The sequence below is a fragment of the Callithrix jacchus genome, chromosome 16 (genome assembly GCF_049354715.1).
Source record: "Callithrix jacchus isolate 240 chromosome 16, calJac240_pri, whole genome shotgun sequence".
NCBI lineage: Eukaryota > Metazoa > Chordata > Mammalia > Primates > Cebidae > Callithrix > Callithrix jacchus.
This window is the reverse complement of record NC_133517.1, coordinates 67,239,872-67,252,432: the sequence shown is the minus strand read 5'-3', so window position 1 is coordinate 67,252,432 and position 12,561 is coordinate 67,239,872. Positions and strand designations below refer to the sequence as shown.

Below are 12,561 nucleotides of genomic sequence, written 5' to 3'. Positions count from 1 at the left end.
CACCACAGTGATCATCAGCATGGAAGAAAACTTCTGTGACCAAATGTGTGGGGGTTTCACCCCACCACTAAGCAGCATACACCAGCCAGGTGTCCTCCAATCCAATTCGGACACTGTCTACCTGAGGACAATGTTAGATCCCACAGCTTAAGACTCAGTCCCCCAGACTGTTCCCACCTTCCTGCCCAGTAGCAAGCCCAGGCCTCTGGAATTTCTCACCAGTTGGCTTCAACTGGGGTTCCAACAACTCCCTCTGGGTTTGACTGATTTGCTAGAGTGGCTCACAGAACTCAGAGAAACACTTACCTAAGTTTATCAGTTTACTAAGAGGTGTGTGTGTATGTTTGCGTATATGTGTATATTCATATTTTGAGATGGGGTCTTACTATACTGTCCAGGCTTGAGTGCAGTGGGACAATCATGGCTCACTGCAGCCTCGACCTCCTGGGCTAAAGTGATCCTCCCATCTGAGATTCCCAAGTAGCTGGGACTACAGGCCTGTGTCACCATGCCCAACTATTTTTGTTTTTATTATTATTTGTAGATACAAGGTCTCATTATATTGCCTAGCTGGTCTCCAATTCCTGGACTCAAGTGATCTACCCGCCTTGGCCTCCCTAAGTGCTGGGATTACAGGTATGAGCCTTCTCAGAGTCACAGCTTCTAGCCCTAAGAAGGATATTTTAAAGGATAAACATTCAGATGAACAGATACATAGGACAAGGTCTTGAAGGGTCCTGAGCGCGGGAGCTTCTGAACCTGTGGAGTTGGCGGTGTGCCAGCCTCCTGGCACTTGGACGAGTTCTTCACTTTCCTGGCCTCCACAGGTTTAGCTTTCTAGAAGCTCCCTGAACCCAGTTTCTTGGGTTTTTATGGAGGCTTCATGATGTCAGCATTCCTTCCCCCAGGGTACATGGTAGGACTCTCTTAGGGGAGGATCTCAAACCCACAATCTGAAAGATGAGAAAAGATTGAAGTCCAGCTTGGGGCACATGAAATAGGAGGGCAGGAGAGATTGTTTCCTGAGGCCTAACACATCCAGCATTACAACAAAAGACTGTAACAAGGGATGTGGACATTATGAACCAGGATCTGTGGACAGACACCAATACATATTATATCAATAACTCCAACTATATACGTATATCTTATAACACCATAGGCCACTCCTTGGATTTCAATCACAGATCCCTTATACCAAAACAATTGTATCTATCAGAACATCTGTTGTAGCATTTATAAAACAAATATAGCAATGCCGCCAATCAAATCCATCTAATATCCGGAGTAGCAAGTGTGGGTAGGGATATATTTAAAGAAATAACTAATTTGTTCCACGAAGTCCTACACTTTCATAATCGTGTACTAGACTCACCGTTCTTTCCCACCTTGGTCTGCTGCTATTGCACCTTATGATAAACTTGTGCAGAGCTGTTTAGCACAGAGATCAGCTGATGGTTAGTGAGATACACAGTTCCTTCTTAGGCCAGTAATTTTCCACAGGTTTACATCTTGAGGGGGCTTCAACTCAACCTCTCAATACATCTGATCATCAGTATCAGTATTATTACAGGCTTATTTACAAGAGGAAGCTGAACCTTACCAATGCCACCAGTATTACACTATACTGTGGTACAATCATGGTACAATTTAGCTTCATTACGGAACGAATTAGTAAGAATGACAGAGGTATTTCCTTTGCCTTTCCAATAAAATTTCCCCTTGTCCAATTACCAAATGTTATTAAGGACAGGTGTTACAATGGCCATGACTCAGTCATTTCTGGATTCAAAGTTAATTAGGGGCAGAGCCAATCGCCCTGTCTCATCTCATAGGCTTGTACTGAGACTGGTTTCCACTGGGTGCTGTGAGTTATAGCACAGTCCATCTGCCTCCTGCAGGCAGGACATGGGTGGTGGTTATTTTACTAATTAATAAATAGAGACAGGGTCTCACCTCACTGCCCAGGCTAGTCTTCAACTTCTGGACTCAAGTGATCTTCCTGCTTCAGCCTCCCAAATTCCTAGGATTATAGGCTTGAGCCACAATACCTGGCCTATTTCATTCATTCATTCATTAATTCCTCCATCCATCCATCCATCATTTGAGCGGTGTTTAGAAAAGTTCCCATACCTACCAACTGCACTGTAGAGTATGTTTTACTTAGCCCTATTCTAGAGACAAGGGCAGTCATAGTAAATGCATGCCCATAGTTCATGCCTTACAATGATGAAAACTGCAAGTGCCCTCAGAGAACTTCTGTAAGTTCAGAGGACTATAAGAGTCCCACAGGTGTGCCCCTGAGCCTCAGCAGCCATGACTGAAGGCCACTGCTCCATGGCCACTTCAGCCTCTATTTGTATTAAAATTGTGAAGAGGCCCTTTCCCAAAGCTGTGTCTTAGCATTCTTCAGCATTGTTTCTTTAGTCTGCCTGGCTCACTCTGCCAAAGCCTCCTTATCTTTTCAGGCTGACTCTCATCCTTTTGCTTTCCTCCTGAAAGAGAACTCCCTCTAATCTGCATTTTCCTCTGAATTCTGCTCCTTATTCAAAGCAAACTCAGCTTATCCCAGGATACCCAGACCTGTACTTGTCTTCTGTAAGGCCCTTTCCTGTCTCATGGGTCAGTGTCGTTTAATTCAACATGTATGTTGCTGCACTGTGTACAAAAGTCCTGAGTATAGTTAGGATACATGTTTTGAACCGAGAAATGCTGGGTGCCCCATACTAGAGTTAGATGAGTAGGCCTCCCACAGCGTTCCTTGTCAAACATGGCTTACTACTACCTTGACCTTTTGGACTCAAAAGATCCTTCCGCCTCAGCTTCCCATGTAGCTGGGACCACAGGTGCACACCACCACACTCTAATTTTTCAAATTTCTGTAGACAAAGTTTCACCATGTTACCCAGGCTGGTCTCAAACTTCTGGACTCAGGTGATCCTCCAGCTTGGGCCTCCCAAAGTGCCTGGATTACAGGTGTGAGCCACGGTGCCCAGCCCCACAGTTTTAATCCCATGAAGAACCCACTGTTTCCCCCTATTCTGCTTACTAGCTTTCCATCCACAAAAAGAAGGGTGGTAAGAGTATACATAGTGTACTGTGGCATGTTGGGTATGCTGCCATTACATTTTGTCCTTTATGCCCACAGATCTTTCCAAGCATCTGATCATCAAGGTTTATATTAATAGTTACATAAAAATCAGTCTGCTGGGAGCCATATTACCACACATTTGGTATCAGTGAAGCAGGATTTGTTGGAACAGCTCTGACTCACAGAAACGTGGTTTAAGAAGAGAAAGGATAAAAGGGTGGGGGATCAGGAATCTTTGATTCCTGTGTGGCCATGTGGTCACCCAGGGTATGAAGCCACAGCTGTGTTGAGATCAGTTACTAAAGGCAAAAGTTACCAGTGGAATTCAGAGATGGATCTGACTCCCCAGGAACTGGTGCACTGGATGCATAAATAAATGCAAACTAAGAAAAAAGTAAAATATTTAATCCTTTAGTTATTGTTGTCTATAATAGCTAAAGTAAGAGAAGGTGCTGCTGGGTCAGGACTTGAGGCTGGGCTAAGCTCAGATGTGGGCCTGCCTGAGCTCAAGCCACTAGCCTTAAAGTTACCCACAAATGAGAAAATTATGCAGGGACAACAGAAAGTACCTCTGAGACTTGTGGTTACCAAGAAGGTAGTCAGTATGAAGGAGGGGCAAAACCAAGTAACCAGGGAAACTAGAGGGTACAGTGTGAAGGAACTGTTTCATTCTGTAGATCAGTATCATTGGCTTCCTGAGGAACCTTTACTAAAACGGATTATGAGACTGACGAATTTAGGGGCTAGTATCTTTGATTTTAAATGCCACAGAGTGGAAGTACATGTTTGGATTGATGGGACCCACAGCTCACTACTGAACAACTGCAGATGGGTATGTATGATCCAGACACACAGGAGGCTATTCTTGAGGTAACTGCCAGCCTGGTGGAACAGATAAAGCCACTGTAAGGTCTGCTTACTCTGAGAAGGGGCACTGTCTAACCCCACCTATAAATGCCAAGTGGGACACCCCAGATCCAGCAGCTGATATGCTCTGTATGCATATGGACTGGCTTTATGATGACGGGGCTATTTACATGCTGAATATGCCTATTACCCAGGTCATGGCAAATGCTGTGGTTCAGAGGGCCCCTTCTACATGGGCACCCCATGTGATATTATTCCTACAGAACTGAACTTGAGCTCAGTTGGAGAAGCTTTATCAAATTTGTGGTCTCAGTTTCCCTTCCTGAGTCTTACAGATGCTAATAAAAATATTAGGTTAACTAACAAGATAACAGGGAAAGGCAAAAGGGAGAGCTAAAGGACTCTTTCCAGGAAGGTGGAAATTTTTTTTTTTTCCACAATTGTTTCAGTTGATAGAAGGTGGATATTTTTAGATGGTTATTAACAAATAAGGTGAGGAAAGAAAACACTGATGGGATAAAACTAAGAAGAAAAAGAAAGGAGAGAGTCATGGATTCATCCCAGCAGGGTGGAAATCTTTAGATGGTTATTAAGAAATGGAATGAATAAAATGGAAATTGATACAGTTAAAACAAAGGTCTTTGTTTTTTGAGGTAGGGTCTTGCTCTGTCACCCAGGTGTGATCTTGGCTCACTACAACCTCCGCCTCTCATGCTTCTGAGCAGCTGGACTATGGGCATGAGTCACCACACCTGGCTAATTTTTTGTATTTTATGAAGAGACAGATTTTTTCCACGCTGCCCAGGCTGGCCTCAAACTCCTGAGCTCAAACAATCCACCCGCCTTGGCCTCCCAAAAGTGCTGGGATTACAGGCCTAAGCCACCACAAAACAAAGGTCTTTTTGCTGTTGTTAAAAAATCACGTGTAATCCTTGAGCAGGGGCCATGCTAATCTTCTCTGTATGGTTCCAATTTTAGTATATGTGCTGCTGAAGTGAGCACAACAAAGGTCTTAATACAATATGATTGAAAGGTGGGTAGACCAAAGGGAGCCCCTCCGCTCTCCCAACATCAAAGGGCCCTAACTAGTTTACTGTATTTCTCCCAGTTTGAAGAAATTTTAAAAAGTTGCAAGGCAGAGATGACAATGAACTGTATGATCTGAAATTGCCTGGGGCAAAAGTGGGGCCGACTAATAAAAATAAAGTTAACAAAAGGTCCAGGGTCCTTTGGTTCAATCCTTGGCTACAGACCCAAAGCTTTTTGCACACGAGAGAGTAAAATGGTCTGAGGTGAAGAAGTTCCTGAAACTAGAATATAAAAATATAAGGGTTGATAGGATGATGAAAGCTGGTATATTTGAACACACTTCATGTGAAGTGACTGCATCTCCTTTATCTGACTGTATCATGGTAACGAACACAGTAGCACACTGGAGAATGTTTCCCTTATCTGGTACTATAAAATAGAAGGCATGTAAATCTGCTCTCTAAGCACTATTAATCGGCTGCGCCCAAGCCCACACAGTGCAGAGTAGAAGCTAGAGTGCTGGCGGGGACAAACTCTCCACTTGATAACCTGTGGAGCAGTTCCTGGGGCTGATGACCAAAGTATCTGAGCACCCCCCAGCAACAACTACTGGGACTTTGGAATAGAGAATTTCCACTTAAGGGGCATTTACTACCTTGCCATGAAATGTTAATTGAAGTTACCCCTATGACACCTGAAATACTCATGCTGCCTCAGGAGATGTCCAAGAACATTCTAATGGGGATGGCAGTACCCAGAAGAGTTCCACAGTAAACTGGAAATGGTTTATAGAGCATGATGCTACCTGAGGTATGCAAGGAGGAGGCACTCTTGAGCGGAGTTTCTTTCTTCCCCAAATCATCTCAGAAAAAAAAAACTTACTTTTTCTCCCCTACCTGATGCAGTGATTCTAGGACCAGAGTTGCAACTACAAGTGTTGGGACAGCAAAGATGACTTTTGTTTTTTAGATATGGGATGTCACTGTATTGCCCAGGTTGGTCTCTAACTCCTGGCTTCAATCCATCCTCCCACCCTCCCACAGAGCTTGGATTACTGGTATGAGCCACTGAGCCCAACTTTTAAAAAATATTTAGCAGAAATGCTTTCTAAGTAAAAAACTGTAACCATGTTATTAAACCTTATGGCAAAATTCCTGAGTGCATGTGGATGAGATGTGCTTTCACCACTTCTAGCAAAACTGGGGCTATCAGTGAATATGGCTGGTGGTAAAAATTGCTCATTAGTTCTGCACCTATGTAACCTCACCCCATCTGAATGGGAGTAGACTGAGAAGGAACTACTTGCTAGACTTGTATTCCTGCCTGTAATCTAGACCAGCACAGTGGCAATTCTAATGTCCCTTCAAAAAAGTTTGGAGAAGGAGAAATAATAGCTGAGAGTAAACAAGTGGATTATTAATTTAGGAAAATTCAATGTTACATTAACAACTCAAAAGAGTCTCAGGGCAAGAGATAACATTGCTTCTTAGCTCAGTGATTCCAGATGCTTGAGAGAATGAAGCTGTGTATTTCCCAAGGCCACTCCTGCTTGTGGACAATACTGAATGAAAGCCTACAAACTAGAATGTCCTCATCATCCTGGGAGACATTCATATACTATGATGGACTGGACTAATTATTTGTGATTGTGTATATATATATTTTTGATATAAAGGATCCATAGCAGAAAACCAGCAAATAGGGCTGTGGTGTTATATGTTAGTTTTCATCCATGGTTCCTGGCTTATAGCCCTTGTTACAGTCTTCTGTTATAATGTTGGCTGTGCCAGGCCTCACGGGCAGGCCTCTGACCTTCTCTTGCCCTCTTATCGCCTGTTCCAAGGCAGGACTCTATTCCAATTGTGGGTCTTACACCCCTTCCATGAGAGGGTCCTACCCTATACCCTGGGGGAAGGAATGCTAACATCATGAAGTTTTCATAAAAAGTCAAGAGGACAGGGTTCAGTGAGCTTCTGGAGAGCTGACCATGTGGAGGCTCCTGAAGTTTCCAGGGAGAGCTTGGAAGCCCTGCACCTATATGGCTTGGCTGTGTCCCCACCCAAATTTCATCTTGAATTGAAGTTCCCATAATTTCCACACATTGTGGGAGAGACCCAATGGGAGATAATTGAGTCATGGGGGCGGTTTCCCCCGTACTGTTCTCATGGTAGTGAGTAAGTCTCATGAGATCGGATGGTTTTATAAGAGGTCTGCCCTTTCACCTGGCTCTCATTTTTTTCTTGCCTGCTGCAACGTAAGACATGCCTTTCGTCTTCTGCCATGTTTGTGAGGCCTCCCCGGCCACGTGGAACTGTGATTCCATTATACCTTTTCCTTTATAAATTACCCAGCCTCAGGTATGTCTTTATCAGCGGCATGAAAACAGACTAATACAGCACCCATTCCCCCATACCTTGCCCTACATATTTATCTGCATCCTTTGCAATATCCTTTATAATAAACTGGTAAATGAGTTTCCCTAAGTTATGTGAGCTGCTCCAGCAAATTAGATGGACTCAAAGAGGGAGTTGGAGGAACCCCAATTTGAAGCCAGTCAGAAGTTCTGAAGGCCTGGACTTGCAACTGGTATGTGTGTGTGGTGGGGGGCAGTTTTGGAGACTGAGCTTTCACCCAGTGGGACTGTCACTATCTCCAGGTGGACAGTGTTGGAACTGAATGAGAACACACCCAGCTGGTGTCTGCTGCTTGGTGTGTGGGGAAAAATCCCCTCACATTTGTCACAGAAGTCTTGTTCTGTGTTGACTGTTGTGATGTGAGAGCAGAGGAAAAACAGAATTTTCCCCACAGGCATCAAGTGGCAATATGAAATAGGCTGTTGTTGGTGAATTTGGATTATGGATAGATACTTTGGCAGGAGATAGAATGTGGAGCTTTCTGGATGGGTATAAAGCTGGGGGACTGTTCGAATGACTTAAGGAGTAAGGGAAAATGCAGAACAGAAGCAGTCCATGAGTACGGCCTGTGGTGCCCAACATGCAGGGGCTGAGGAGACAAGAAAGCAGCTAAGGGGGTCAGGAAGGAACTGTCAGTGCAGTGAGAGTGGACAGGGGGTGTCCAAAAGACAACTGCATAGCATTCCAGGCAGGAGAGAAGCAGTAACTGTGCCAAAAGCTGCAGATGGCCAAGCGAGACAGGGCTGAAGCTTAACTACCAGTCTATCGGCTTGCAGTGGGATGGGATGAGAGGATAGATGCATGATTCTTGTCTCTGAGCATTAACAGCTGCGAATGTCACATACAGAGGCAACGTGATGGTGTACACCTTGTGAGAGAACACGCTACCACCTATGAAGCAGTTTTGCCAAAGCCTGAATCTATCTGATCAGTTTCTGGAATCAACTTCCAATTAAAAGGAAATATGGCAGATAGAGTAACATGTTAAATGAACAAACGTGAGGATAGAATCCAGACTGAAGAAATCTATAGGACAAATAGCCCACAGACTGAAGAAATCTATAGGACAAATAGCCCAGTTTCTTCAACAAATAAAAAGAGAGATTCAGGGAAAACTTTAGCCTAAGACACTTAGAGATATATCAATCAACTCTGATATGTGGACCTTATTTTAATCCTTATTCAAACAAACAATTTCTCAAAGAAAAAAAGGGAGTTGTGAGATAGCTGGATATGCAACACTTGGTATTTGATGATATTAAGAAATTTTTGATTTTTTAGACATGATGAAATTGTTTGATGTAATAATAGAACTGCATGTGTATAAAGTTGGCTGGGATTTGCTACAGAATTATTGAGAGTGGCTGGGTCAAAAACAAGATGAAACAAGATCAGGTACAAGCTGGTAAGTGCTAGAATGGGTGATAAGTAAGTACGTGTGGTGGAGGAGGCTGCAGGATACTATTCTGTCTTTTTTTTTAATATTTCTGTATATGTTTATTATGGGAAATTCCAAATAGTAAACACACACACACACACACACACACACACATACAGAGCATGGTGCAAGGGGTTGGTGGTGGGAGGGACACAGGTCTTGAAGGGTATTGAGAGCAGGCCTGCCCTGATAGGGCAGGTCAGATGGAAGGGAACAGCAGTGCAAAAGAGGGAGGGACACGTGCTGGAGTCTGTCCCCAAGGGGGTGAGAGGGTAGTACAGCGTCTACCTTAGGACTATGGCCACTATGCCTGGCAGGTGATAGTAGGGGTGGACTCCTGTGCTGACTCAATAAGGAACAGAAACAAGGAATTCCTAAGGAGAGGAGACAGTGCCAGGGAGTGGGCTGAAAGTTTGTGGTATCAGGACAGCTGGGCAGCCCCAGATGACCATGTAAGGTCAGCGGTCATGTGAAGAACCAGACCGCCATCCTGACTGTGCCTCTCAGAAGTCAATAGGGTGGCAGAACTCAGAACAGGAGGGGCAGGAGCTGAGGGAGCACATCGGGGAGTGACTTTGGTGATGGACTGACACCATGCTGCGAGGCAAGGGAGGGCACAAAGGTGATGAACATAGGGACGAGTTGGCAGCAGCCACGGTGAAGCCCCACAGGCACTGAGAAGTACTGGGGTCTGGTGCTAAAGGAAGCAAGCTGGAGCAGCAGGGGTGATGCGTGAGAGATCTGGGATGGAATCTGGGCACACTGTAGATGGGGGTACATGCCTGGGAAGCTTGTCTCAATCTCCTTTGAGATTAAAAGAGCCCTTTGGGCAGATTTTAAAAATAAAAGGCAGCAAAAACCAATCCTAGATAAAGACTCAGCAAACCTAAGGGAAGTCTTGCATATGTTCTATGGAGAGTAAACCAGCAGTCATCTGGGAATCCCCTCATCTTACTAAACAGGAGGCTGGCCTGACCAGCCAGTGCTCTTCAAAGTGTGTTACTTCACTGAAGAACCCTAGAGAGTGGTGAATTTCAGCTTCCCAGTACTAACTCCCAGTTTGACTTCTGCTAAAACTAGGCAACAGAGCACTGGACTGGGGTCACAAGTCTTGCTGCTGGCACTGAAAATTCAAGGAGCAGGCCCTGAGCTCCTCTGAGCTCCCACATGTATCCAAGGTGGGCCCTGCTGGCCTTGCAGGCTTATATAAGGAGGGAATGACCTAGATGCTCCTAGAGGTATTTTGCAACTCTAAAGGTAAGGTATGGTAACAACAACAACAAAAGGCAGAACTATCGCTTGTGTGGTAATAAGACTGAAATTTTGGTTTTACAAATGAAAAGCTTATCAGCATGAAAGAAGACCTGGTCAAAGAGCTGAGTGTCTTAGCTTGGCAAAAAAGCAGCATTTATAGACACTGCTTTCTTGTACTTTGGAAAACATGGGTATCTCTACTCTGCACGACAGATGCCATCCCAGGGAAGGATTCCTTTGCCACCCACTTGCTAGGGACTTTCTGAAGCATGACTTCATTTTGTCCTTACAAAACCTCATGAAATAAGTATTATTTCCCCCATTTTACCTATGAGGAGTTTCGGGTTGAGTGAAGCTACGATGTTACCCAGCCAAGGCTACACAGCTACTAAGTGGTAGAGCTGGTGTTGGTTCCAAGGTCTCTCTGATTATGTTTACAAGGGGAGAAAAAATGGTACCTGGGGATTATAATAATATATCTTCTACAAAAGTATTACATATTCTGCAATAGTATGGTACTTTGTTAATGGACAAATATGAATTTATAAATACCTTTTGTCATTTAACGAGTATTTACTAGGCATCCACTATATCCCAGGTGCTGCTCTAAGCATTTGGGATGGATCAGTGAACAAGGGAGATTAAAACCTTGGGCCCCTTGGAGGGGTTAGTGACATTTTAATTACATGTGAATGTGAAAAAGACAGATCTTACCTTTCTGAGGTAGTTTAGGAAGAACTCTCGGGCCAAGGGCAGTCTTTGCAGAACTGGTGCTAATTAACAAATAAGAATCATTTAGGATCTAAAAGTGCTAGAATATCATTAGTGATTTAAGGAAATTCAAGGCATTTACATAATCATCTAAAGAATGCTTTCAAAATTTCTTTAACCAAAGATTATAGTCTATTTTCCATATTTCAGTTTGCCTGGCTGAGGAGGCACAGTGAAAGGGTGAAAAAAATTCCCTCTTAATGATAAAGCCTAACTCCTCCATTTCAAAGCATTTATGAAGGGACCTGGCACACTCTAAGTGGTGACCCCAGTGTAGTCCACAGAAGTAACTCATCCCACATGATCCCACGAAACAGCTCTGTTTCCAGACAAGGTAATGGAAGGGAATGAAGGTGCTGGTGGCTGGCAGAAGGTCCCACATGGGTTAGAGGTAGAAGTGGAAATTCAGCCCTAGCTCTGCTGGCCTCCAGAGCCCTCATTTCCTCCACTATAGCAAAGCAAAGGGCTTGGTTCTCGGGCCTCCAGGCTCTCCTTGGCCTTGCCCTCCTTTTGGAGGACAGGTAAACGAGGGTGACAAAGGCCCAAGTTCCTGGAATACAGGTCCGAACTAACTTGTCTGAATCATCAAACGTTAACTTCTGCAACTGAGACCCCAATGCTGTCAGTTGTCTGCATCACGTGGAAGTCACTATTTCTCTTCAACAAGAGGCTTTGGCATTCTGAGAGGACGCCAGGAGGCCTGCATGCCTGAGAAGCAGTAGTAGCTGAGTGCCTGAGCCCCACCTGCCAAGAACCCCTTTATTATCTTGTCTCTCCGTGCCCTGATGTCCTAAGAGTTTGGCTGCTGCTGCTTCTTTCTATTCTAACAGCGTTTAAAAGAAAAGTAAAAGCCAAACCAACCAACAAAACAAACAGGAGTCAAAGAAAGAAGATGAAATGTGTGTGCTCCCTTCTGTCCTGGCTTTTGGCCAACCTTGGTCTTCACTGCTCTTTCCTCAGCTCACTTGAAATCCTCCTGCCTCTGGGCAACTGGGAGATTTTGTTGCGATAAAGCTGCCTCTAAACAGGAACAGTAAATGTGAGAGGGCTTTGCTTCTGACATTTTTGGGGTGTTATTTTTCTTGTGCTATGCCTCAGCATCTTCCTAGGCAGGCCCAGCTGCCCATGACTGTGTGTGGGCAATGGTCATTCCTGGCCACACTATCAAGGCCAAAGCCTAGAAGCTCAAACACTTCTTTTGCACAAGCTCCTGTGTGGTGCTGCGAAACCTGGGCTTGTTCCTATTAGAAATGAACACAGGACCCTTCTGTTGGTGGCACTGTGTGCAGTGAGGAAGGAGACTGAAAACTTAATGAGTTGGCTGGATGCAGTGGCTCACACCTGTAACCCCAGTCCTTTGGGAGGCCAAGGCAGGCGAATCATCCGAGTGATGTCAGGAGTCTTAGACTAGTCTGGCCAACATGGTGACACTCCATCGGTACTAAAAACACAGAAAGTTTGCCAGATATGGCAGCATGCACCTGTAGTCCCAGCTAATGGGAGGCTAAGGCAGGAGAATCGCTTGAACCTGGGAGACGGAGGTTACAGTGAGCTGAGATCATGCCACTGCATTGTAGCCTGGGTGAAAGAGACTGCATCTCAAAACAAACCCAAACAAGCTTAATGAGTTGCCAAAAGCTCTAGTTCACAATCAACTTGATTTTGTTTAAAAACTTTTTTGAGATTAAGTCCTGCTC

The 12,561-nt window shown here is 44.5% G+C and overlaps 1 protein-coding gene and 1 non-coding gene across 5 annotated transcripts in view; both read right to left on the bottom strand.

The window, feature by feature from the left end:
• Nucleotides 1-12,561, bottom strand: part of ASAP1 (ArfGAP with SH3 domain, ankyrin repeat and PH domain 1) — a 405,687-nt gene that overhangs the window by 12,149 nt on the left and 380,977 nt on the right. For all 4 annotated transcript variants that reach the window (XM_017965593.4, XM_008983260.5, XM_078353182.1 and 1 more), the window contains one exon: nt 10,808-10,866. In XM_017965593.4, coding sequence (XP_017821082.1) covers nt 10,808-10,866 — 59 coding nt within the window. The remainder of the gene's footprint in view (nt 1-10,807; nt 10,867-12,561) is intronic.
• Nucleotides 4,852-4,960, bottom strand: LOC118148661 (U6 spliceosomal RNA). The gene has a single exon (XR_004735581.1). It is a non-coding gene; the product is annotated as a U6 spliceosomal RNA (small nuclear RNA).